The 27,807-nt window shown below is 45.3% G+C and overlaps 1 protein-coding gene across 1 annotated transcript in view; it reads left to right on the forward strand.

Annotated features, from left to right (window-relative positions):
- The window catches only part of PDGFRB (platelet derived growth factor receptor beta), a 234,991-nt gene that overhangs the window by 140,364 nt on the left and 66,820 nt on the right, over positions 1-27,807 (forward strand). Inside the window, exons 6-13 of the mRNA XM_069654064.1 lie at positions 8,198-8,372; positions 10,634-10,826; positions 12,155-12,270; positions 14,114-14,243; positions 18,338-18,558; positions 21,068-21,162; positions 22,047-22,179; positions 26,248-26,352. Of these exons, the coding sequence (XP_069510165.1) occupies positions 8,198-8,372; positions 10,634-10,826; positions 12,155-12,270; positions 14,114-14,243; positions 18,338-18,558; positions 21,068-21,162; positions 22,047-22,179; positions 26,248-26,352 (1,168 nt within the window). The remainder of the gene's footprint in view (positions 1-8,197; positions 8,373-10,633; positions 10,827-12,154; positions 12,271-14,113; positions 14,244-18,337; positions 18,559-21,067; positions 21,163-22,046; positions 22,180-26,247; positions 26,353-27,807) is intronic.

Below are 27,807 nucleotides of genomic sequence, written 5' to 3' on the forward strand. Positions count from 1 at the left end.
TAATTTTTCAATTGCTGTGTTTATAAAGCTCATAAAAAATTGTGCTTAATTGGTTAAACTTCACCAAAAAAGCTAATTATCTCAATTGAGGCAAAACAGAAAACCCATCTGGCTAATGCATTTCGGATTGTATCCTTCGTCAGAGCCAGGTTAGTACTACACACATAATAATGCATTATAGGTGGATTTAGAAGGTTTACAATGTTTAAATTAATAATTGTTCCATACATCATGTGTAACAACCAGATATTCAAGAATTAATAACCAAAACAATCATAATAAACAAAACAATCATAATAAACAAACAGGGCGCCCACAAGGACAAACAAATATTTAACAAAAAAGTGAGATGGGAGAGAGGAGAAAAAACAAACAAGTAAGCATACATGATTGTAGACAGTAAAAATACAATATTTGCACAGATAATGATATTGCTCTATAATTCAAACAATTAATGGGACTAATCAACTGCGTACTAAAATTGCCGATTAAGCCTTTTTGGTGACTATGGTGCTTAGAGGTAAAGTTAGGCGGCGTGTGCTTATTGACAATCAACACTATAGAGTGTTGATTGTCGTGCTATATTGTGTGAGAATACCTGTGGCTAGTTGAACATTTCACTAACCTGTGTATCAGTATGCAACCCACGCGTGCTGTCCGCGTGTGGTGTTTCTCTATGTAGCACTGCCTAGTGTGGGGAGAACAAATGTGTTATCTCCTCCGAGTAATTAGCTGCTATTGATCTATACGCGATCTTACTTCGCGTCGCTTTGTGCAAAGGTATGGCTTACCTGGAGCACTCTGAGCCACGTCTTGCTCGATCAACTCCGAACAGCGTCTGAGACTCGCGGTTCGTGTCGTTGCCCTGGGCAACGTTATGTAAACAAAATGGCCGTTTGTGTATAACCAAGTCGGCCATATTGGTAGAGGCAATACTGGGACATAAGTGGCATAGAGTGTGAAATATAAATGGCAAATGTAAGGGATGTGAATGTTAGGATATTAATTGCACATGTAAACATATTAAAGCTTCATGATATCTGTGTATTTAAGTTGTACCTCTAGCACATGTATGTTCTGATAGTATCGTCGTGTACCTCATGGCTAATTGGCTAATTGGCCATTAATGTAAGGTCATATAGCGTAAAGATATACTGTCTAGTATACATCAACAAAGGAAAATACAAACTAATAAATAATAAATGTTTACAACAAATGGTTATAGCAGAAAGCAACAGTGTTTTCAAATCGAGTAGTGATTTATACTTATTGCATGAGCATGAGACAATTTAGCATGTTCATTATTGATATTGCACGGTGAACAAATAGTGACATCATTACAAAAAGCAGTTGAGATCAAATTCCTCGTTGAGCCCTCGTGGTGCCAAGGAATCGAGACGATCTATCCAATAGACTTCTCTTTGTTGCCTTCTTTTTTTCAAATCAGCATATATGCTTGTCATTTCCAGGGTTTCCAAAATTTGGAACTTGACTTGAGAGATATTATGTTGCTTTGCATTAAAGTGTCTTGCTACGGCTGAATTGATGTTCTTATTGCGTATACATGATTTATGTTCATTCATCCGAATTCTCAGTTTACGCCCTGTTTCACCTACATAGTAAAGTCCACATGGGCAACGTATGCAGTAAATGCAGTTTTCGGTATTGCAGGTGCCATAGCTTTTTATCATGATCTTTTCTCCCGTGTATGGATGGGGAACCACTCCTCCTTTAATAATGTTATTGCAATTACTGCAATTTAAACATGGAAATGTTCCCGTCTTTTTTGGTTTGATCCTTTTGGTTCTGGTATCTCTTGTGTTAACTAGATAATCCCTAAGGTTGCTGGATCTTTGATAAGCAAACGTTGGGGTCTCTAAGAAGAGATTCTTAGTTCTTTCGTCATTTTTAAGTATTGTCCAATGTTTATTTATACATCTTTTGATCTGCATACTTTGGGATGAATATTTAGACACATATACAAGTGATGGGGATTGCTTTTTGTCCTTTGGTGCTAGAGTGCTGGTTCTTGTTATTTTTTGTACCTTTTCTTTTGCTGTCTGTAGATCTTCATTCGGGTATCCCCTATCTTTAAGTTTTTTGCTTAGTTTTTCAAGTTCTTGTTCGTACTCTCTGTCATCACTGATAATTCTTTTTAATCGCAACATTTGACCAAAACACTCTGAAGAATTTACCTTATGGTCAAATGTTGCGATTAAAAAGAATTATCAGTGATGACAGAGAGTACGAACAAGAACTTGAAAAACTAAGCAAAAAACTTAAAGATAGGGGATACCCGAATGAAGATCTACAGACAGCAAAAGAAAAGGTACAAAAAATAACAAGAACCAGCACTCTAGCACCAAAGGACGAAAAGCAATCCCCATCACTTGTATATGTGTCTAAATATTCATCCCAAAGTATGCAGATCAAAAGATGTATAAATAAACATTGGACAATACTTAAAAATGACGAAAGAACTAAGAATCTCTTCTTAGAGACCCCAACGTTTGCTTATCAAAGATCCAGCAACCTTAGGGATTATCTAGTTAACACAAGAGATACCAGAACCAAAAGGATCAAACCAAAAAAGACGGGAACATTTCCATGTTTAAATTGCAGTAATTGCAATAACATTATTAAAGGAGGAGTGGTTCCCCATCCATACACGGGAGAAAAGATCATGATAAAAAGCTATGGCACCTGCAATACCGAAAACTGCATTTACTGCATACGTTGCCCATGTGGACTTTACTATGTAGGTGAAACAGGGCGTAAACTGAGAATTCGGATGAATGAACATAAATCATGTATACGCAATAAGAACATCAATTCAGCCGTAGCAAGACACTTTAATGCAAAGCAACATAATATCTCTCAAGTCAAGTTCCAAATTTTGGAAACCCTGGAAATGACAAGCATATATGCTGATTTGAAAAAAAGAAGGCAACAAAGAGAAGCCTATTGGATAGATCGTCTCGATTCCTTGGCACCACGAGGGCTCAACGAGGAATTTGATCTCAACTGCTTTTTGTAATGATGTCACTATTTGTTCACCGTGCAATATCAATAATGAACATGCTAAATTGTCTCATGCTCATGCAATAAGTATAAATCACTACTCGATTTGAAAACACTGTTGCTTTCTGCTATAACCATTTGTTGTAAACATTTATTATTTATTAGTTTGTATTTTCCTTTGTTGATGTATACTAGACAGTATATCTTTACGCTATATGACCTTACATTAATGGCCAATTAGCCAATTAGCCATGAGGTACACGACGATACTATCAGAACATACATGTGCTAGAGGTACAACTTAAATACACAGATATCATGAAGCTTTAATATCTTTACATGTGCAATTAATATCCTAACATTCACATCCCTTACATTTGCCATTTATATTTCACACTCTATGCCACTTATGTCCCAGTATTGCCTCTACCAATATGGCCGACTTGGTTATACACAAACGGCCATTTTGTTTACATAACGTTGCCCAGGGCAACGACACGAACCGCGAGTCTCAGACGCTGTTCGGAGTTGATCGAGCAAGACGTGGCTCAGAGTGCTCCAGGTAAGCCATACCTTTGCACAAAGCGACGCGAAGTAAGATCGCGTATAGATCAATAGCAGCTAATTACTCGGAGGAGATAACACATTTGTTCTCCCCACACTAGGCAGTGCTACATAGAGAAACACCACACGCGGACAGCACGCGTGGGTTGCATACTGATACACAGGTTAGTGAAATGTTCAACTAGCCACAGGTATTCTCACACAATATAGCACGACAATCAACACTCTATAGTGTTGATTGTCAATAAGCACACGCCGCCTAACTTTACCTCTAAGCACCATAGTCACCAAAAAGGCTTAATCGGCAATTTTAGTATGCAGTTGATTAGTCCCATTAATTGTTTGAATTATAGAGCAATATCATTATCTGTGCAAATATTGTATTTTTACTGTCTACAATCATGTATGCTTACTTGTTTGTTTTTTCTCCTCTCTCCCATCTCACTTTTTTGTTAAATATTTGTTTGTCCTTGTGGGCGCCCTGTTTGTTTATTATGATTGTTTTGTTTATTATGATTGTTTTGGTTATTAATTCTTGAATATCTGGTTGTTACACATGATGTATGGAACAATTATTAATTTAAACATTGTAAACCTTCTAAATCCACCTATAATGCATTATTATGTGTGTAGTACTAACCTGGCTCTGACGAAGGATACAATCCGAAATGCATTAGCCAGATGGGTTTTCTGTTTTGCCTCAATTGAGATAATTAGCTTTTTTGGTGAAGTTTAACCAATTAAGCACAATTTTTTATGAGCTTTATAAACACAGCAATTGAAAAATTAAAAAATATACACATCTGTGAATTACGATTGAAGTTGGATTTTATTAACTGAATAACGATCACAAAAGAAATCGATTAACCCTTAGTGGGAATCAAGGGTGTGCGGCCCACACCGAAGGCACTTTTGCCTCGGTCTCTTTTTCTCCATGTTCATTTTCTGTGCCCAACACGGTGGCACATGATAGTGGGCTGCACCCCATTAATATATTTATTAACAAAATAACATTCCATTGAAAACGAAATACACTATTAAGAAAGTAAGCTGTGCACTCTCGCCCCTCTCTCTTATCCTTTTCATTTGTTTGCACACATGGAGAGTGATCCTAAGCCTCAGGTCATTTATCTATAGTTTAAATTAGCACGAACAACTGATTATTATGCAGTGTGGATAACGTGAGTAGTTTGGGTCTTGCAGCACAGAGGAAGCTAGACTCAAGTCCTGGCTCAATTAATACTTTCTCCTTTGTTCCTTACTTTTTGAAGATCAGAGGCTTTAAGGTTGGATCCCATCGCTAGCTTGAAGGACATATAAATAATTGCACTCCAGCCAAAAAGCATAATAATAAGCACACATGATTGGATTTAAACTGTTGATTTGCTAAACAGTGCGTTTAAAATATTAAGCTGTTTTAGGAAATGTTTTTTTTGCTTTCGGAAAGATTTTAGAGATGTATACTAAGAAGGAAAAAAAAAAGAAAAACGAAGTTTGACTTATACAAATGTGTCAGTGGTCACTGAGAAAAAGCACCAATTCTTGCCCCTGGTAAAGTGCTTGTCTTCTGGAAAATATCAGCCAGCAGCAGTTTCATGGTGATTAAAGGAAGCATTCCTTTGGACTGTACACCAAGACAACGCTGAGAGTATGGGCACTGCGCGTACACTCTCTTCATTATCTGCGAGAATGCTGCCTAGAATCCATCTCACAGGATGGTACATAATTCCTGATGGCATTGAAGCAGATGTTAAATCTTTAAAAGCTAAGGCAGTGGCTGCACTAGACAGATCGGCCAAAAAAGGCCCCGCACATGTGTGACCATTGGACTGGATGGGCTCAGAATCTTTACAAAACTACTGCACATTGCCTTTAAAATGGGCGACTACGAGAGTACAAATGAATGGTGATGTATTTGCCTTAAAAATATGATTGGACTATTTTCGTACAACTAAGTCTCTTTCATACAAAACTCGGCCGAAAATTGGTAAATTCTCAATTTAATAGAGCCCTTTAGTAGAAGGTGAGTTTAGGAAATTATACTCAGTCTATGGACCAATCCTTGCACCAAATAGGTCTACTACAGGACTGTTTAATTACGTGCCTTCTTCGTTGACATAAACGAGGGTCAGCAAACTGTGGCTCTACAAGTTGTGTTGGACGGCAACTCCCATGATCACTCATCAGTTATGCTGGCCAGGGCTGATGGGAGTTGTAGTCCAACACACCTGAAGAGCCAAAAGCTTTCATTCCCCTGAATCAAGCAATGCCTTTGACATGATGTTCCCTGATTTCAAATCTGGTTTTCAATAGGAGCGTATGAGACAATCAAAAGCCTGAATTTCAAGATAGAAACAAGACCTGGTGACCTCACCTTCACCTTGCTCAGGAGTGATCTGCCATTAGATAATGCGATTGGGTACCTTTTCTCCAAAAGTGGCTACTACTGCTTGTGTAGTGCAATGATAAAGTGCTATTTTCACTGCAACTAGAGGATCTTCTGCTATGCCTGGAGTTGGTCATTCACACAAATCATACAAGGATTATGGTGTGTAGGTGCGGTAAATAATTGTTTTGTTCAGCAATGTATTGCGTGTGAGTAAAGCAAGTTAAAAAGTACACCTTTCTGTATTTCAATACTATTACCTCTAAACATGTGTAACCTCATGTGGGAACCCTTATGCCTTCCACATTCCAAATAATGGCGCATTACAGAAATTCAGTAGAACAGGAGGGGACGTAGCACTCTTGCAAGCGTTGGTACCAGAGATGGTGGAGACCTTTTGTGACCGGGATATGAACTGTCATGGAACACTAGACAAGCTATTAGAGGTGTGTCCTTGATCTTCTATTGAACTCCATTGTGTTTGTGTTAAAGAGAGAATTAAGATTGATATCTGCCTCTAAACTGTGTCTTTAACAATTATTTTATCCTGCAGAGTGTTTCAAGTACAAATTGAAACCTGTTGTGTGAGTCATTGGCCTGACTTCAGGTGTAAGTAGAGTATTATTTTCTCTCAGAGGGGGATGATCAAGTCACCTTATTCAATAAAATCCAGCCCAGTGACGGAGGATGAGTTGCCACGCAGCCTTCAAGGGACTAGACTAGGAAAATCCGCTCTGTGATGGAAGGAAAATGGTCTAAATCAGATCGACAAGGAGAGCTATTTTTAACCAATGAGTGACATTTTAAAATAAAAATACTGATGCGAAAAGTTTGCATGCAAGTAAAACATAGGAAGCCTGAGAGGGCTGGCAGCAAAGGGTAATATTGTTTTTAAATGGGAGTTGGAATAGTGGAACCCCAATATAGCATTGCTTTCATTGAAACAATAAGAGGCAATCCTGTTCCATAAGTGAATGAAAATAGGGTTTAATGGGTATATTTGGTTCCTATGGGAGTGGACATCATGCATTGTCATTGGCTTAGGTGCTGCTATTTCCTCAAGAATGCTGACCATTGGGTTTGGAAAGACATTACTTCTTTTTCTCTGGCTAGCAATAGGACAAGTGTGATGTGGCGAGCAGATGTGAACAATATGTCGCAAGTGAGAACAGTTCCCTAGGACGGGTTAACGCAGAGGAGATACAGGGGTGGAAATGACGAGCTTCGCCCGGCCCGCTATGCTTTCCGCACAAATGCCATGATAGGTTAAGATCAGAGGCTCTGTCGGGCCGTGCTTTTTCCTACCTCTACAGACTGACTGAATCTAAAGACTCAAAGAGGCCATCTCTAGGGTAGAGTAGTAGCCATGGGCAGGGTAGGCTAGTAAAGTTCCAACCACAGACAGACGTTATGACCCTAGAGATGTGATGAGTCATACTCCACACAGGCTCGCTGGCATGCAGAGTGCTAGAGATGTGATGAGGCGTATGCTACACAGGCTCACTGGCTTGCAGAGTGCTAGAGATGTGATGAGGCGTACTCTACACAGGCTCACTGGCATACAGAGTGCTTGAGATGTGATGAGGCTACCCAGGCTCACTGGCATGCAGAGTGCTAGATATGTGATGAGGCATACTCTACACAGGCTCACTGGCAGGCAGAGTGCTAGCGATGTGATGAGGCATACTCTACAGAGGCTCACTGGCAAGCAGAGTGCTAGAGATGTGATGAGGCGTACTCTACACAGGCTCACTGGCATGCAGAGTGCTAGAGATGTGATGAGGCTACACAGGCTCACTGGCATGCAGAGTGCTAGAGATGTGATGAGGCGTACTCTACACAGGCTCACTGGCCTGTAGAGTGCTTTCAAAATACATATTTTTCATATCCCTATTCACTGCTTGGTCTTAAGAACTTACTTGAAGTGGACCATTGGAGAGCGAAATCTTACCGTTTGAGGCTGAAGGTCCAGTGCAGAAGACTGGGTCTATATCTCGGCTGAAAGCTGTGCCAACCTGCTGAAGGTCCTGCTGGGTAGGCTCTGGCATGAAGTAGAGGGTAAAAGGCCAAATTGGCCATTGTCATTTATACCATATGCTAATAATAATGTTTATCCTATTAAACAGGCCCACATCATTCCAATTATGGCCATTGTATGTCCCATATTTTTTTCATAAGCACCTCAGATAAGACGGCTTTTAACTTTCTTCTCCGTTCCCCCCACAGGTGGGTCTGGTGGTTGAGCCCGTCACAGACTTCGCCTCAGGCAGCCTGGGTGACATCGAATCCATCCTTGCCATCGAAAACGCGGAGCTCGTGGACTCTGGAACATACCTCTGCAATGTCACTGAAGTCCTCTTGGATGTTCAAGATTCCAAGAGCATCAACATCACTGTGATTGGTAGGACATGTCCCCTCTCCGGCCTCTCACGCCCTCCTCTATCTGCTCAGGACCCTTCTGTCCTTCTCCAGCTTCTCCATTTCCTTTCCAGGCTCCATGTTTGTGCCAGTCTGATAGCACGGCATGCACTCAGTGATACTGCTGCACAGATTTGTGGGATGCAACTGCTCTTCATTGGTTTTTGCTGCGGTGTGTTCCATGGGCATCCACTTGTAACTCGCTGATTGATGCCTCGCCTCATCATCTCAAAGACATGGCTCTAGATGTTTCTCGAGGAAACATCCAGCCTACAATAACAGCCCTGGCTCCCTGGTCATCAAAGCACTGTGTTTTAGGGTTGGAGGGTCTGATTCTCAATGACAAAATCAAAAGAGAAGGTAGGGACCCCCACTTTACCATCCGTGTTCAAAGGAACCCTCAGGGTTGATGCTATCCAAACAGACACAACAAGATGTTACCATAAACAACCAGCAACTGCGGTCAATCCCCCTGATATAGTTCTCACTGCTTTAATTACAAAAACATTATATACAATATATTTCAACATCAGCCTCTCTAATGGTAAAGTGCATAGTAGTTAGTATCAATGTGCAAAGATCACAAAACATAGTAAAAACAGCTCAAGGTTACAACGTGTAGTCTACGAGAAAGACCTCTAAGCAAACATATGTTGACACACTACAGAAGGTCTGATATTAACAATGGCCTGTCTATTTCAACGTCACCGCGTGTTGATCTCCCCACTCCCCAAATCATCAGTTACACAGAGATGAGGCATTGGTCATATACGCTATGACAAAAAATTTAATTTACAAGGTTCTATAATCTGTGATGTTGACACTCCGTGTTTCGGCCTCATATGATGTGATACATGTGTCTGCCGCGTGTCCCTCAATCTTATTGTATTCTATGGCCTTCATTAGGGCTCAAGAAGCTGATTCTTAAAAAGCTCCACATCTGTTTCACCCCTGTCTGTGTAGCGGTGTTGCTTTATCTGGGTCCTTTCACATGATGTCTGGTGTACATTACTTCATCAGCGGGGAACTCTCTCCCGTAATGGATCCCGTTGATTCGATCGGCTCCCTTTTCCTTTTTAATGTACCATTTTCCTCGGCCGTCTGCGCACGCATCCACGGTCACGGGCCGGGTAGAACATATCCGACCAACAATCTGTCGGTATCTCTATTTGCCTCTGGGTTTGTGTGGATAGGCAGCTCAATGTTAGTGCTGTGCACCCCCTGCCTGCAGTGCAATGCGGGCCTTGAACTGCGTGGCAGCATTCTGCACTTCTGGTGCAGGGGCTTAAGATATGGCCCTGCACCGTCAAATGGTTTCTAGTTTAAAGGTTGTATGCAAAGCTGTAGTTGGAGTTTAGTTGGGTGGTGCTTATAACATGAAGAAAGCCAAAAGAGGGAAAAGTGGGCCACTCTCACTTTACAAATGGCTATGCAAGCAAACAACAGCACCATTAGCCGTTACCTTTGAGGAGAACATCAAAAAGCATACAACTCCAGTAGCACACAACATCCCTCAAGACAAGCCTAGAACCATCACTCTGTCTCAATAGAATAACTGCCCTTGAATTATCTGTCTGCTGGAGCCAGCGGGCCAGGGTCAGATACCTTCACAATCCAGAGCCTGCTGTGTCCGTAGCGATGCAATGGTCCATCGGTGGCATCATGTGGGCCATCAGAGCAGGACGTGGAATGGGGCCTAGTCAGTGAGACAGCAGGCAGACATGATGCATATTCACACCTGCATGAGAGTGTTTGCAGTCTAGCTAAGGAGCCCCTTTAGGGTCTGAGTTGCATAGGAAAAAAAGAACAGCGAAGAGCCTGGGCAGTGAATGAAGGTCTTGTTAGCCCCAATTGGTTCCACTACTGAAGAGATTTTAGCGTGCAAGGGAATGGAGACGCATGATCAAGATTGTGTCTTGACAGACCTACGGTTAATCAGGGCGTAACATAGCTGCATTGCTGGAGGCTAAGGTTAATTAGGGTGTAAGATAGCTGCATTGCTGGAGGCTAAGGTTAATTAGGGCGTAACATAGCTGCAGAGATGATGGATTTTCAGCTATGCCACGCCTCCCACCCAAAAACTACACCACACACTCAAACTTTACGACAATATGCCAACATTGTTTCTATTGTTTCTACTAAACTTTACCACTAGGAATTAGGCTTTTCTATGCTCACCAAAAGGTGTGAATATGTGCATCGTAGTCTTTCACTCTCAATCAGCCACCTTTGCTCCATTTCCAGAGCGTGGCTTTGTGAGGCTCCAGATGGACCGAAATACCACCCAATCCACTGACGTTCACAAGACCAGGTCCTTCGGCGTGCTGATCGAGGCCTACCCCAGTCCCACAATCATATGGCAGAAGGACAATGTCACCCTGGTGGAGGACAGCAAGAATCAGTTTTCCATCACAAGCCGCAAGCTCTCAGAGTACAGGTGAGATCGATGCCAAGCTGTCTGCATAGATTTTGTGCTTTTTAGACGCATGACCTGTAAGTCTCATGCCATGCTTGGACCTTGCATAATTATGCCACAGCTAAAGGCATGTTTCATCTGGACTGACTAGTACTACCCATTTTTTATGAGGAAGCCTGGCATATTTTAGGATATATTATACATGATATGCTTGATGGAAGTTTACACTTATGTCATGACTTGACTCAACTGCACAACGTTTTTTCTGTAGTCATTTATTTGGTAACATCTGAAACAGAAGTGACGTGGAACGGCTACTCAAAAGGGATGCATAGGACCTTTTCACTGCTTGGTTACCAGCTCTAGGATGGGAGGTGAAGGGTCAATAGTCATACAGTATAAGACTAGTTATCAATTGCATAGTAATTCTTTGAGTGATCATAGTGTGCTTTCATCATTCGTGCTCGTGTTAACCCGTAATAATGAGCATTGTACTTAGGCTGCCTTGATGTGGGACTGTATCCATGAGTGCCCTCTCCTGGCACTCAAGGTGAGTGTTTGATCAATTCACAATTATTACTAATCTACTGAGTTCATGTTTCACCTTCTATCATATGCTATCCAAATGACAGAGGCAAATATATAGATAGATAGATAGATAGATAGATAGATAGATAGATAGATAGATAGAAAGATAGATAGAAAGATAGATAGATAGATAGAGCGAGCCATTTGGCGGTCATGGTTTCACCCATTAGTGATTCTGTTATTTCCACAGGGGGGAGTGCAGCAGTTTGTGAGGGTAATTTTTGCTATGACAGCGTAACCGCATACAGAACGAGGGATTCTGCATTTACTCGTCTGTTGTGAACATCTGTATCAGTTAATTGGGTGTTGCATACTCATATTCACTGCAAACAATGAAATCAGTGTAATGCTGTAGGGACATTTTACCACATGACAGATTTCACATAGAGTCTTCTCACTGAGGGCCATGGAGCAGGAGTAGTGCTGGTATCAGCAACCATCAGCGGTAGGGGGGATGTGGTCACAGGGTCTCCCCCATGCTAGGGGTGTTACAGAGTTGAACAGATAACAAATGGAAAGGTAATGGGAAGACCACTCTGTGAAGACTCGAGAGGGAGTAGAAGGTCAAGGCACACACATACAGCAGCAAAGGGAATTTAGCATAATGGGGAACACGATAAGATGACCCCGGTGCTATATATGCTTCATGAAGAGAACATAATGCGGCCTTCATTAAAAAGGGCCATCCGATTTCAGAACTAATCACACTGTGCCCTGCATCCCCAATGAAAAGTGTGCTTACAGGCTCTCTTTGGGTCCAGGTACCACAGCAACTTGTCCCTGGTACGAGCAAAGAAAGACGAGGGAGGACTTTACACAATTCGGGTCTTTAATGAAGATGACGCACAAGAGGTTTCCTTCTACGTTCAAATCAATGGTGAGTCGACAAGTATCACTATGTACAGGTAGGGACCAAAATTGATATGGGCATGGACTTCTTCCTAGTATTGTATCACCACGTAAGAACTTAGATCGATAGCACATGCATGTTTGAGGTCAGTGTCATGATTTGTAAGACGTTCACCTCTCCAGTGCATGTTTTAAGTGGGCATCGAGAGTCATATCAGGTCCCTTTCTTCTTCCCAGGTGCAACATTCATTGTATATGATGTGGGTGCTAATATCAACACCCAATTTTGCTTTGCAAAAGACCCAAATCCAGATATTCACACTCTCCTCTTTCAAGATATACAAATAGTGCACATTCCAGACAGACGCTGTGGACTATGCTATGATGCCCTGTGACCAAAGGATATAACGGTACCTTGCAAGAGGGAAAACGGCTGCTACCAAGTTGCCCTGCCCCCAGGAGATGTAAACAGCATGATATAGGTATGAGGCAGGCCCCAATCCTCACAACTGAGACTCATCATTAAATGGTTTCAGCTTATTGAAGTTTAAGGGGAAAACAAAGACAAACAGAACTCTTTTTTCCCAAAGTGCTTACACAGTGTTGCCCCCACTGTGTGCTGAGCCTATGCCATGCTTGCATCCTCAAAAGGACTATAGCCACTGTATGGCTGATGAAGATATCCAGGTCCCTATCAGTTTCTCCTCTGCTAAACATATATATGTGTGTGTGTGTGTGCAGCAACCACAGAAACGCCCATATTGGCTGCTTTCCAAGGCATAGAGCAAGTGCATTTCACAAGATGGCATGAACTTCACACAAGAGCTTCTTCTTACCAGAGCAACGCCAGGATACAGGCAGCAAATGTGTCATCAAGATGTACCCCTGGTTGTCCTCTTCAGAAAGCCGCGTGTTGCTCTATGCAGGCAACAAAAGATATGACAGGCTCTTCCTAAGGTCTACATAAATTGGGTGGGCCCAGTGGGTAACATTGTTCATTCCAAGTTCTCATTTCTACTAAGGTCTATGGCTGGTATATTTCTTAAGTATCAAAAAAATACAAGCACAAGTTTATTTCCTAAGAGCTACCATTGCTGCATATCTCATTTGTGCACCGCAATCTTATCAGATTCCCCTCTGGTTGATGTCTATAGTGGAGGTCCCAGGTAGGAAACAGAGCCTGCAGAACTGCAGCTTCCCAAGCAAAACATATTTTTTATGTTTCAGCTTTGCACCAAAATCCCAACCAGGTTCTCCCCTTCGCAATGGCAACCGTTGGTGTGCGTTTGCGGATACTCATTTAATGTCCACCTGTTCTCCTCCTAAGGAACAGAGTCAATGGGCCTCATTACGAGTTTGGAGGTAGCCATGCCCTTAAAAAGGGCATGGCTACCTCCAAACTCGGGTCCGGGCCGGGGACCCGCAAAAGGGGACTTACCGGGCCATTCCGACCTTGGAGGGCCCGGTAAATCCCTTTCGCGGGACCCGGACCCGGTATATCCCCATTCCCATTTGAGCCCCCATAGGGCTGAATGGGAATGAGGAGGATGCTAACAACGGGCCAGTTAATGACGGGCCCGTTGTTAGCATCCTGGACTGCTAGCGGGTCCCGCTCTGCACGTCTGGTCTGGCCAGGCGTGCAGAGCGGGACCCCCTGCAGACCTCGTAATGTGGCGGCCCGAAATGAACGGTGCCGTGGCCACCACACTCCTAATGAGGCCCAATGTATTCCCCAGGTAAAGAGGGGGGGTCCTTACCAACCACCCCCTTCCCTAGACCGACATCCTGCATAAACTGAAGTTCAGAATAATGAGGTCCGTTCATGCAAGACTATTGACCCTGGTCTCTTGTGTTTCCTTCCGCTGGACCAGTCCCGGCCCAGGTGCTGCTGTTGAAAGATGTCCACCACGATGCCAGCGGTGGGCAAGTAGTCGTGACTTGCATCAGCGAAGGGATGCCCTTGCCAGAAATCACCTGGTACACTTGCCAGGACCAAAAGAGGTAATGGAAAACTCCAGAGTGAATTCTTGCATTGTGTTGCTGTCTTTATCACAACTCCTGACGAAATTAGTTCTGTCGCCATTGTTTGAAGCATGTGGGTGTGGTTAACCTTATGGATTGATAACCGTGAACACAGTGCCTACTCTTAAACCATAGACAGGTCATCAGCTGTCTGAGACAATGTGGACTTTGTCTGGATTACTGACATCTCCCTTATTTCCAGCTGACCAAGCATTTGGTCAAGCAGATGAATGCTATACAAAATGCTGTTGGACTGGACTTCTGAAATACAGGAGATTTCGCAGCAGGTGAGTGACTCTGGAATGTCAGTAAGGGTGAGGCAGTGTCTGGTACATGCTGCCAGACTAGCAGACAGAGAATTTGAACTCTGGGAAGGGCACTCAGCCAATCAGGTGGACGGAAATATGGGCGAGAACACACAGTGTACCGCCCGCATTTTCCAGCCACATGAATAACTTAACCCGGTGGAGCTGTCTTGATTGTGGGGTGGCAACAGGGAGGCACTCCCTGTTATCTCCCCACACTGCCACCTTCTCACAACCCTCTGAGATATCCCGCGCCCTTCCCATACCGCACCCTCCCTCCCCACTTACCTGCTGGGCCAGAGCTTTGTACTCCAGTACCAGTTCCCTCCCATCCTCAACGCCCACCAAGTAAATAGAAATGGAAGTCCCATCTTTTATTTGTTTTCATTGGAGATTGGGCTTGCACAATGCACGCTGAGCCCGGTTCTCCCATGAAAACAAAAAAACTGTTTGCACCCCAAACATTGCCCCAAGGTGCGAATAGCAATCACACCCTCTTGTCAGGGGATATACATGGCCGGTAACGGCCCACGCCCTCGCCGAGGCCTAGGTTGTGGCTAGTGGTCCATTGCCAGCCATGTACGCCCCCCCTATGTGGGGTTGAGAGCCATAGATATTTTTTTTTAATTTTGCATTTAAGGCATTGCTAAAAATATGTTTAGTTATAGTTCCTAACTATGTTGTTCAGGATTTACATTACAGAGGGGAATGGATTCTGAGTAATCTAGTGATTTATCAGAGGGTGGGTGTGCTTTTTGGATTGAAGTCGAACTTTTCGGTTGTTGTCCCTTCTGAGGTTGATGTCATGTTTGGGGTGAATGTGCACTTTGTGGACTGCTTTTTGGTTGAAGTTCTACTTTTGGCTTTATAGGTTTTTTCACCTTAAATGTGCCCATTTGAGCTGGCGTTCTGATATTTTGGACTCAGATTATTTTTTGTCGGTTGATGTGCTTTTGTGGTTGATATTGTGATTTTTAGGGTAAGTTGTACTTTTATGTTAATGTGAGTCTCTGTAATGATGAACTTTTGGCCCTGGTTGTTGATTTTCTGGATTGAAAACATACATTTGGGTTGAGATGGTTAGCTTTTTTTGGTTGAGATTGTACTTTTGAACACACCTTGTACTTTTTGTTTTCATGCTGGGCTTGGAGTTGCATTCTCCCTTCTGCAGTTGCCATACATTTATGAACCCATGTTGGCTTTGTGCATTGGCATGGCTTTTGGTTTTAAACTTTACTTTTAGAGAGGAAGGCAGCTGCAAAGAGGCTGACTGGGATGGTCTCATGGAGGTGTGTTTTTTCCCTGTCTTCAAGAAATCGCTGTCGGAAGCTCCCCAGTCATATTATAAACGTATAATATGCATACACGGGCAAAGGTTTTAGCACAGAGAACCTGGAAGCAAGACAATGTAGAGTGTTACCGGGTTGAATCCCGGTCCTGCCCTCGGAGGCTGGTCTCCGGCATGAAGTGCGATATAAAAGCTCCATTTAATATTCAAGTTTTTACTGCAGAGCACATCACAGAGATTAGAAAAGCAGTTCCAGTTACGTAGAGCTACAAGCGCGAACCTTTCCAGTTTCCCGTCCTATGATTCGTTGGAATGCCTTATGGGTGTGGCTAATGGATACAATCAAGCATATGCCGCTTCTTTAGTCAGAAACCAGGGAAAGACAAGCAGCAAGGCACCTTTTGGCCTTTTCTCAAGCGGTGGATTTAGAGAAGCAGTGGCAACGAAGCTTTTAGACTGCCTGGAATCAAGACTTCATAGTATGTCTTGTTTTGGGATTTTACATCATCGATCAAAGTTTAGAAATTGTGCTTCAAGTATTAAGAGTAACAGGACATTAGAATATGATTTAACTGCGTAACAAGTTTAACCCATACGCCGGGATAACCTTGGGTTAGGTGCGCTATATAAATAAATAATACATAAGGTTTTGTGTTCAAGTGATTTTAAACTTATCATTGAAGGTGCATTGAATTGGACTAAGTATGGAAGCAGTGTTCAGGTGTGGGCACCGAGAGATATGTTTAGAAAACACACAAGAGCATGAAAACAACATAGGTGATCACAACTATCAGTATTTTTGAACGATAGGAGTCTAGGGGGGGGGGTCTGATCTTGTAGTGTAGAGCTGAGCAACCTCGATGCTGGGAGAAGTTGAGGGTCATGGAGGGAGGCAACGCATGATGGTAATATGAGGGCTCAAGACAAAAAGAGAAATGTGAGCAGGATCAAAGATCAAAGAACAATCCTCAATGTGTTATTTGTGTGAACAAAGACAAAGAAGGTTAGAAATGAAAAGAGCACATTGTCCACATCATTCTCTGCCTGCTTACTCCAGGCTGCGCCTCAACACCTCTGGCAGCAGAATGCAGAGCAGACCTATGACAAATCCGGACACGCTGAAGGCATAGCGCGCCTCCAGCATTCACGCCATCTCCCGACTCTGCTCAGCACCCACCCTCATTCGTTGCATTCTACCGAAGCCTGGCCAGCCCTGCTAAGCCTTATATGGCCACATGCGCATCCTAATCATACTCCGTGACCTCCAACACTCTGGACTTCGGTCCTCCGAGGGCGTTCCCACTAACAGCGCATTGAGACTATAATAATGGTAAAAGGCACTGTAGAAATGACAAGTACAATACAATACAATGTGTGTGTGATAACATTTATGGGTCTGGCCGGGCCATTAAGTCAGAGTGGGGTAATGGGGTAAATATTCAGTTCAAGTGGTTACATTGAGAGAAATGGTTCGAGGGGTTTGCTGGACTCACCCATATCGATGCACATGGGAGCGGTGGTACATTTTCGAAAAGATAATGGAATATGCATTTTAAGCTGCAAGGCTCGCACATTAACTGGACCTAGTTTATATTTACTACGGCACAGGCTACTTAAGAATTCCGTTAAAAGCGGAAAGATGTGTTCAGTTTCAAGAGAAACCAGAATATAGGTTTCATTCATTTAGACCCACCCGTGTTTCTTCATTTTTTGAAGGACCCTGCTGCCACAAAATATTAGTAAAAAAAGAAGTCATACTTTCTAGATGACAGGGGTTTTCTTCAATGCCATAAATATTGCACCTGGGTGCAAAAGGTTGCCTACGTGCAATTGTTACCTTTTCCAGCACCTCGTTTCCACTATGGTGCTAGAAAAGTGTAGATGTTGCGCGCAGCTCACCATTGTGGCCGGCACATGCAATGGATTCTACCGGGTGGTCCTTTCAGATGCATTCCGTAGTTATCCATCATAGCCATAATATTGCCGCCAGCATTAAGGTCCATGCTGGCGCTACGGCAGCCGTCATTGTCTGGTGGAGGAGGAAACGGTGTGTCCGCCAGCTTGAATACTCCTAACAAATGCCCAAAAATGAGGCAGATCAGAAAAAGTGGTTGAAACTGTGTTTTCCGCTACATTCTCCAACCCGCTTTACCTGAAAAGTGACCCTATTGTGCACTATGTGTTAAACTTGTGCTTTTGCGATTGAGTTTGTATTTCTGTATTCACACTGAAGCTCAATTTTTTGTTAACAGAACATTTATGGACAACGAGCTTTTTTATTAGAGCTGTGCTTTTGGGGTTAACACATGGATTGTCGGCTGAACATATTTTGCTTTTGGGGATGAAGGCTATGATTTTTGCGGTGCTTTTTGCGTTAAAGTGTTTCTTTGGCATGAAAGCCTTGTTTTTCGGGTGTGCCTTGCTCTTTTGTGGTTTATGTCACATTCATTGATTGAAGTTGTGCTTCTTTGCTTTGCTAGGTGCAAAGGGAATGGGTCAGAGCCTTGGAAAGCTTTGGAAAACGACTCCAACGTGATGGAGGTGAAGGCCAACTTGACCAACTTCCACCTGGAAGACGGGAATATTTATCATATCAAGAGCACTCTGGTGTTCCAGAGTGTGGAAGAACCCATTTCTGTGCGTTGCGAGGCACGCAACCTTCTGGGCACGGACAACCTGGAGGTGACCTTGGTGCCTAACTGTGAGTTATCCTGCCTCAACATCACCTACTTGGGCAGTTTGGGGGAACCACTCACCTGGTGAGATTGCTTCCTGGTGTGAATTTTCTCTAGTGGTGATCTCTAGCAGGGAGATGGGGCAGAACAGCCAGAAGGGATCAGGCCTGCAGCCGTGAAGGCACTTGTGATCCGTGCAGAGCCACCAGAAAGCAAAGCTGTTGTCTAATGAGTGTTGACTCAGGTTCATCCCACTGATGGCTTGCTTCCCAAGTGGAAAACCTCTGCCGGATGCACTCAGATTTACTCAGGATTGAGGGATTTTAGGGGACTCCCTCCGCATAAGAAGGAAAGACTAGTCCTTGTGGTCTCGTTGATTTGTGTGTGTGCCTGCACGGATTCTGAAAATATGGAGGCATCTCAGTGGTTACTGAGCATTAGCCGAATGTGCTCAAGTAGACTGCCCCGTGGCGATCCCTGCTCTGCTCAACTCCATCCTTACCTTCTTGCAAACTGGAATGAATAGGGTGTTTGCATTCTTTTCTGCCTGGGAGTGAGCAAGTTACTTTTGTGTGACAAGTATCACAAACTGGATGTCTACAGATTGCAGTGTGAGTATTAAGGAATTTATTGGTTCCATGTCTTAAAATCGCAGCAAAAATGGCTGTGTATACAAAATATTGCGGCAAAAAATGCAGTGGTTTTCCTGCCACAATCATGTAAAGGATGCGGGGGACACCCCCGAAACCCCCTAGCCCATTATACCATTTAAGGGCAGCGGAGGACACCCCCGCAAGCCCGCTCCCCTTAAATAGTATAATGGGGTACACCTTTACCGGGTCAAACCACTGCATTTTTGCCTAGATTTTTTTTACTGGTGACATTTTTGCAGCGATTTTATTACTTGATACCAATTTATTTTAGTTCGGGTGTGGTCACTGAAATCCTGCTGAGCAGTGCGAGTCACTGTGCCCCTGAAAACAATGTGCACGAGTCATGCACTACAGCAAGTGTGAGCACTGACGTCCTACTGAGCAGTGCAAGCATCCTTGCCCATGACACCAGTGTGCATGACTCATGCTCTGGGGAAGGTGTGAGCACTGAAGACCTACAGAGCGGTGTGGGAATCCTTGCCAGGGCACATGAGATGCTCTGTAGTGGAGGCCATAAGTCACTCTCACCTCCATAGACATTGAACCAATAGACTCTGTCTGGAGACGGCTATCAACCCTCGTTTGCCCTGATGTGCTATCAACCCTGGTGTGCTATCAACCCAGCCAATGGTGTGTGTGATGTGGGACGTGCGTCACTGGATTGAGTCAGTCTCTCAGCTTCTTTGGCCCAGGAAGTTAAAGAAATTGGTATGTGACAATGACAATCGGTGACTCCCAACCTGTGCAAGAATGAATGCGTGGCCAAGAGGTCGACTGCAACCATTGGCCCAGAATCAAATCATTGGGCCTCATTACGAGTTTGGTGGAAGCTGTGCCCTTATTAAGGGCACAGCTACCGCCAAACTCGCTACCGGCACCCTCGAATGGGCCATTACTAGCCCATTACGAGTTGAATGGGCCGGTAATTGCCCATTCGCGGACACCGGTATGGCCGGGCTCCCGATCCCCATTCTTCCCCATAGGGCAGAATGGGGGTGGGGAGCATGGTTGCACCGGCACCGTTAATAACGGTGCCGGTGCAATGACGAGTTCTGCTCGCGGGTGCCGGTCTGCACGCCTGTTCTGACCAGACGTGCAGAGCGGCACCCGCGAGCAGAACTCTTAATGTGGCAGTATGGTAAAAACAGCGCTGGTACCACTACCGGCGCCGTTGGTGCCTTACCGCCACATTCGTAATGAGGCCCATTGTCTAAATGTATTCTCATGTATGCCGGGGCGGGAGATGCTGAAGGCTTAACCTGCCTATTATACTGTGCAAACCCCACTCCTGCTCCCAGTAGCGGTGCTTCAGGGGCCACACTGGCCAGGTTCAAGTGTGGGAATGTAGCGTTTCCTAGGAAAGGCAGGCTCCTCTGGGAAACAGTCATTCGGGGTCACTGTTGGCCCATAGAAGGAAACATGTGCACAGTGGATCAGCAGCGCCACCTGGTGACACAGAACCGTTACCACTGCACTGCACCCGGGGCCTGTGGCAGGCCAATCAAGAGATCCAAGTCAGAAAAGGGCAAGATGCTGCGCCAATCAACAGAATCAATAATGTCTACGTGGCCTTGGCTTTGCCTGTCAGGGGTGCATCGCCGCCACTGATCATCAGAGAGCTTCATGTTCACGCGTGGTCCACAGGTCACCTTAGCAACCATTCTGCACCCACTTCTTTCCCACGTCGGACCATGCTAGGGGTGAGACCTGGAGCTGTTCAGAGATGGGCGCTACCCGTCCCTAACATGGTTCACCAACCAGCCACGGGGGAGCCAATGAGCTTGCACTGGGGCATGCTAGTCTCATTAATACGCGCGTGTGCATTCTGCGTACTTAGACCCGGTGACATGTTGATACCATGGTGTTGTTTCTTCTCTTTTAGCTTTGCCCTTCAAGCTGGCACTGATCTCCGCCTTCTTGGCTCTGGTGTTTCTGGTCGTGCTTTTCTTGGTTATCCTCATCGCCCTCTGGAAGAAGGTAAACATGTCTTTCTGGGGATCCCTGGCCCAATGATCGAAGTGAGTGGGAATGGCTGGGAACGGTGTTCCTCTTCCTTTTAGCACCATAATCATCATTCTATATAGAGGATGTGTCCATTCATGTCCCTGTGCAAGTGTAAAGTTCTAATAGGAGACTTAGTTACTAGTCATTCTCCAACTTTATGAAACAAAGGAATCTTTTGAGCAAAAAATCCAACTCATTCATTGTGTGATGCAGATCTTCCTGTCAACTTTAACAATTTCAGAAATGTTGCCACTGGAGCAAGAAACAAAAATACTGAAATCTCTGAAACTCCAAAGATTAGTGGAGTGTTGCGAGGTTTGTAAAACATCCGGGGCTACGCTAATGTCGGGACTGTCGGGTCTCGGGGCTGGTTAGCATTTTGGTTGTAGCCACTGACCTTCTATTGGGGGCTACAACCAAAAAACCCAGGGATATAGTCTCCCCAGCAACCCCATAGCGACACCTCTGTCCGCTGCCACTGAAGGAGTGCATCCGTTACATCTTCTTCCCAGTCCCGGATTCACCCCGTCATCATGCGATGACGATATGAGCAGGTCCTCCTACGCGACACAACAGAAGTTTGCAGATATCAGGCGCAATACCTAGCAAGCATGGTCCACTAGTATCTCATCTTCTTACAAGTCTCCCCTCCGACTCCACATCGGCCTGAAGACCAGCCAAGGGATCGGGCTTTCAGCCAGGGGATCAAGCAATTCTTTGCAAACCATTTTTAGGCAGAGCCATCCATGAGGGCAGTGCCATATTCCCCTGTTGCCATTGTGTTGCTAATTCCACTGTGGGTGGTTTTGCCGCTTGCCTGCCAGGGTCTGACATCTCTCCCTCCTGTTCTTTTGCAGAAGCCACGTTACGAGATCCGCTGGAAGGTGATTGAGTCCGTCAGCTCAGATGGGCATGAATACATCTACGTGGATCCCATGCAGCTGCCCTATAACTACAGCTGGGAGCTTCCGCGCGAAAAGCTGGTGCTAGGTAAAGAAGGTCATCAAGGAGATTTTGGCAAAAATATCAAAATTCATACGCATACACAATGACAGCAGATAAGGATCCCTGGATAATCCAGTCAACGTGTTACCTAATGTATTGTAATGTGAAGTGGCCCAGTGTAGGGCGCGTCAAGGCGCATGGTTCTGGCATAAGTGGGTGGTTAGTCAGTTGGGGGGCAGCACCTAAACCTGAGACGGGTGCGGGCTGGGAGCACCCGAGTCCTCTGTGTCGGTGTGATTCCACATGTGTTCTGGTGGTGACACTTGGGTGTACATTTCATGCTTAGTAGATGTCAGCACTGGGACGCTTGAAGAGCCACTGTGCTGGGGCAAGCAGAGGGGGTGTATGATATGGCTAACAATGTAGCCGGACGTGCAGGCCTCGTTGAACCGCTCTGGAGAGATTTTACTTGGTAGGTGGTGCTAGCAGTCACACGGCTGCACTGGGGATCGGTCGATTACTGCGTGGCCGAATTGGTCGCAGGAGAATTGGCTGCAATTATTTTTGCGCATGTTGCCATACATATATGTGAGGGTGGGTTTAAGGATATAACTAGTGTTGGGGGTAAAGGGAGGGCTAAGGGGGGTCACCGTCATATATGCAGCAAAATGTACTGTCAAAAAAAGAATGCGACCAATTCTCCAATGGCGAATTGGAAGCGACGAAATCAACCGAACAGTGCACTGTACATTAGGGTCCGTCATGCTGTGCAGAGGGGATAGTCAACTGACAGGTGAGTAGGTTAGGTTGGGGAAAGAGAGATAGTTAGGCTGGCTCTTAATGGCTTGTGTTTGGGGGTTACAGGCTAGACTGGCCCAGCAGGGTACCAGCCTACTGTCTTGCTGAAGGCCGAGGTCCTTTTGTACTGGTATTTGTCGGGATGGCAGGCTGTGCTGTTCGCAGTTCCTTTTTATGTTTGTTAGGTGATGGTTCAGGAAGGTCTATTGTGGCTGCAGGGGAGGAATTGGGCTGGAACAAGCCAGAGCGGTAATCCTGCAAACACAGTCTTGCTGGAGCTCCGTTCCGTAGACAGAGGCCCAAACCAACCCCTCCCGTCCCCCAAGTTGATGAAGCTCACTGCCCTCGATTGCTGTGAGTCTCCTGCACGTCTGAGAAACGGCATTCAGGAAACTGCCAGGAGTCTCACGCACGCAAGATGCAGTCGGAGGCACTTGTTACATGTCACCAGCTCAGCTGCAAGCATATAGGGCCTCATTACACGGATGGCGTTAGGGATTTACCGGTACCGGTAAAATACCGGTACCGGTAAATCCCTACCGCCTTACTACGAGGTCCCTTTGCGGGTTGGGGGATTTAGCGCCTGCTTTTTGCAGGCGTTAAAATCCAACCCGCTAAGGGACCTCGGAGCTAATTACGGCACTGCAAAATTGCAGTGCCGTAATTAGTGCCTTCCCCATTCCCATAGAGCTCTATGGGACAGAAATGGCAATGGGGAAGGGCAATGGCGGAAGGGGGATTTACCGCCCCTCCAACCTTGGAATGGGGCAGTAAATCCCCTTTCCGCCAAGGCGGTGCCGGTATTTTACCGGCATGAGCCATGGCGCTATTAGCCATGGCTCACCGCCTTCCGTGTAATGAGGCCCATAGTGTTTCTATGCATGCAGCTGAGCCGCGATATGCAACGACTTAACAAACTGCACCTGAAAGTCATTCTTTTGCTCAACGGCCTAAGATCAAACAAGGAAACTGTCCAATACTGTGTATATGTCTCATGCTTTGCAAATATTTCACTGTAAGGGGGACTATTCTAACAGAGGAAATGAACACCATACCACGTGTGCATTGCATGCTCAGAAGGAATGACCGTTTGAATTACTCCGCCCCCCACCTGTGCCCCAGTCCCACCCTAACCACTGACGACACTAGGTAATTTTATCAATTTCCTGCAGTGGGTGGCTAAGCCATTAGTGGCATGCTACGGCCCTTCAGTTTGCCTTTTTGGTCCCTGATAAGCGTGCCAAAAAGACCCAGGTTAGTGCTAATCTTTTCTTACCACTTTACCAACTGCAAATGATGCCATTTCTGCCCCATATAACCGTAAAGGCAGTTCTCTTTCGCAAACATTCCAACCCTCCCGATTCAGGCGAAAAATGTCAGTGAAAAATAATGCTATTTTACACGTTCTCCCGTCATTCTAGTCCCAATGAATTCCTATGGGAAAATGGATGTCTCCAGATTTCTCTGATGAAATCTCCCTCCTAGGTGCTTTGGGATGTTGGCATGTATGCTTTCGTGGCCTTTGCCACCTGGTTATTACCGCGCCCAATATGCCTTCTGTGAACCCCTACTGCCGCATGTCTTGCCTGAGCCCCTCCATCTTACACGGGTGCACTGGCCTATAACGAAACCCAGTGGATTCCCAGAGTCCAGAGCTCCTCACAGGCCGCGGCAGGCACTAGAGCTGCGCCCGACTCTGCGGCTGCCCAGAGGAAATGGCCTCTTGTGAAATGACCCGTTTTCCCTGAAGGCCCGCGGTCTCCACGCCTACGCCCTGCTGGGCCCTGAGAGCGCCTCCACTCACCGGAGTCTAGACACGCACGCCCGTCTCTTGCGCAGATAAGCGCTGGGACCCGTGCAGGACGCTGTCTGAGTGTTCACACAAACAGAGCCTGACAGCTAACGAAGTTATCTTGGCTTTGACTTTTGCGGGGGGTGGAAACATTTGGTGCCGGTCCGAGGCTGGGAAATCAGAGTAACAGGACAGCACTAAGAGATGGACGGCAATGACTGCGTGAGAAAAGAAATTGTGAATATGGTCAAAGCCTGCCCCCTGGTGGTTGCATTCTGTTCGTTTGGCTTTCGTGAATACATTTCTGTGGCATGTGTAGGACAAGAGGCATTTTGAAATAGTATTAGAAAACACAAACACCCTCACTGGATACAGAACCAACTGCTGTACTAATGCACTCGCCGGGTCCAGAGGGTCAACAATAGTTTGGGGATTAGACAGCATACGTCATGCACAGCGACCTCAGAGGAAGTTATGTCATAGAAAACGATGCTTGAGGAAGTGACATCACTATAAGAATAATAAGCATTAGCAAAGTCAACAGTTTGGGCGTTTGTGTAGGCATAGGGTGAACAGACGTCCCGGTTTTTGGCCAGGATGGTCTCAGAGTTCAGCTTTCTGTCCCTCGTCCCGAGAGTTTTTTTTACATTTTAAAACCCTGTCCCGGTTTTGAGCAAAGGGCGGGTGACCAAAATTATAATAGTAATTATTTTCACAACACTTGCAGAATTTTGAAGTTTGGCTTGAACCCACAACCGTTCAGGTACAAGCCACAACACTTACTGACTGTGCCACAGAAACTGGCTTGGAAACGATTGTACAGCAAGCCAATTAATATCAATTAGAGCAGAAGCTTGTTTTTAATTAACATACCAAGATTCAGACAAAACTGCACAATTTAGATCATATATGATTTATAGAAAGGACAAGTGCTGGAAATAGTGTTGGGTGTTAGTTGTGGGGGCGTGTTCGGAGGAGGACTTGTAATGGGTGGGCTGCAATGGGGTAGTCCTTCTTTTATGTTGTTGGCCGTCCCGGTTTTTCGTTTTGTAAATCTCGTCACACTATGTAGACATGACGTACGCATCCATAGTGTCTCAACCAGCGGTGGGCTGACAGCACATATCCCCACTACTAGGGGCCACATGAACGACACAACACTCATAAAATGCACACAAAGGACATGTGTGCTGTTACTATAAACATCACACATAATTGTCATTATTGTTGGTTAACGAGTGACTATGTAATGTTTAGACTCCTTTACATGTGGGGGGCACACATTCCCTCATGCCAGGTATCACACGTTTAATCAAAATATCAAGCAATCTCCATGTCCCCAACCATATAGACTTTAACAGGGCAGCACTCCCAGGTGTGCATACACGTCAATAGAGTCGCCCTCTGTGCCGCACCACACGCCCTCTTGTGCAGCATCATGTCTGGTGTATCTTCTTAGTACGCGGCAACCCTTACGCTGATTATTGGATGTCAGTTGCATACATGTCGGTTTCCTTCTTCAGGTCGGACTCTCGGCTCTGGGGCATTCGGAAGAGTGGTGGAAGCGACAGTGCATGACCTCAGCCATTCCAAGTCTGCAATGAAGGTGGCGGTGAAGATGCTGAAATGTGAGTTACCTGCACCCTCTACCCTCCTCCTGAAAACCATGCACCCTCCTGCCTTGCACTCCTTACTTTCTCCCCCCATTGCAGGCTTTTTTTGCCCTAGCAGCATCGCAGAATACACCTTTGGCTCTTGAAGAGAACCATTGCTAGAATGGTACCTGCGCGCGATCAGCTCTCCCATGGCGCCACCGAAAAGGGGATGGCTAAACTGGTAGATAGCGATGAGACCACCCCGACCCCTCTCAGGACCTGATGGTGTCTACTGGGAGCTCCGCCTCGCAGTCCTCCTTAGAGGGCCATTTGAGGGAGTTAGACTGATTTTATGTATAGTTATACTTTTTCTGATACTCGAAACATAACTGAAATGTGCGTGAGAGAACTTGACAGAGTTACACGCGATGACGCACCTCCTTCTGCCCCCGATAAGGTCTTGCATGATCTTGTAGAAGGTGATCAGCTCTCCATCAGCCCTCCTGTCAAGGCTGGTAAGGGGAATTGACAGATAGGGTGCAGGGTGATTACTCAGGCCTACAAGGTCATGTTCTTTGATAAACCTACTCAAAGGGTATTACCTCCCCCAGGCTTCCTAAAAAGGCCCTTTAACTTGTGCCGGGTTATCAGCATCCCTCGGTGTGAACCCCTGATAAGGCCTGTGGATCCCTCTGCCCTCCTGGTGGTGAAAATTAACAGACTAGTGTGTTTATTGAATTTGAGTGTTTATAGACTGGTCATATCATTTTACAGCTGCTCCTGACCAAATCATCCACCTGGCCCCGCTCTCTAAAGTGTCCTGTGATCGACTCTGTACAGGTCCATCAGCTCCCCCTGGGAGGCAGCTCATGATAATGGCCTATGATGGACCTGTATGGGCCCATCAGCTCCCCCTGGGTGGCAGCTCATGATAATGGCCTATGATGGACCTGTATGGGTCCATCAGCTCGCCCGGGTTGCAGCTTATGATAATGGCCTATGATGAACCTATACAGGTCCATCAGCTCCCCCTGGGTGGCAGCTCATGATAATGGTGTATGATGGACATATACGGGTCCACCAGCTCACCAGCTCCCCCTGGGTGGCAGCTCATGATAATGGCCTATGATGGACCTGTATGGGTCCATCAGCTCCCCCTGGGTGGCAGCACATTATAATGACTTGCTAGAATGGTTCAGATCAGACCCACGTCAGTCCGAGTGTATGGTAATGTCCTATGATGGACCTGTGCAGGGCAATCAGACCCCCCCCCAGTTGCAGCTCATGAGAATGCCTGATGATGAACTTGTCCAGGTCCATCAGTTCATCCTGGGTGTCAGCTCATGAAAATGGCTTGCTAGAACGGTTCGGGGTGATCAGACCTCCATCATTGCCAGTCTATGGTAATTTCCTATGATAGACTGATGACCTCTGCCCCTAGAAAGATCACTTGCTCCATCATTTCTCCAGATAACGCCTTTCAATAAA

This window comes from Ambystoma mexicanum, chromosome 3q (genome assembly GCF_040938575.1).
Source record: "Ambystoma mexicanum isolate Mex_15411 chromosome 3q, UKY_AmexF1_1, whole genome shotgun sequence".
NCBI lineage: Eukaryota > Metazoa > Chordata > Amphibia > Caudata > Ambystomatidae > Ambystoma > Ambystoma mexicanum.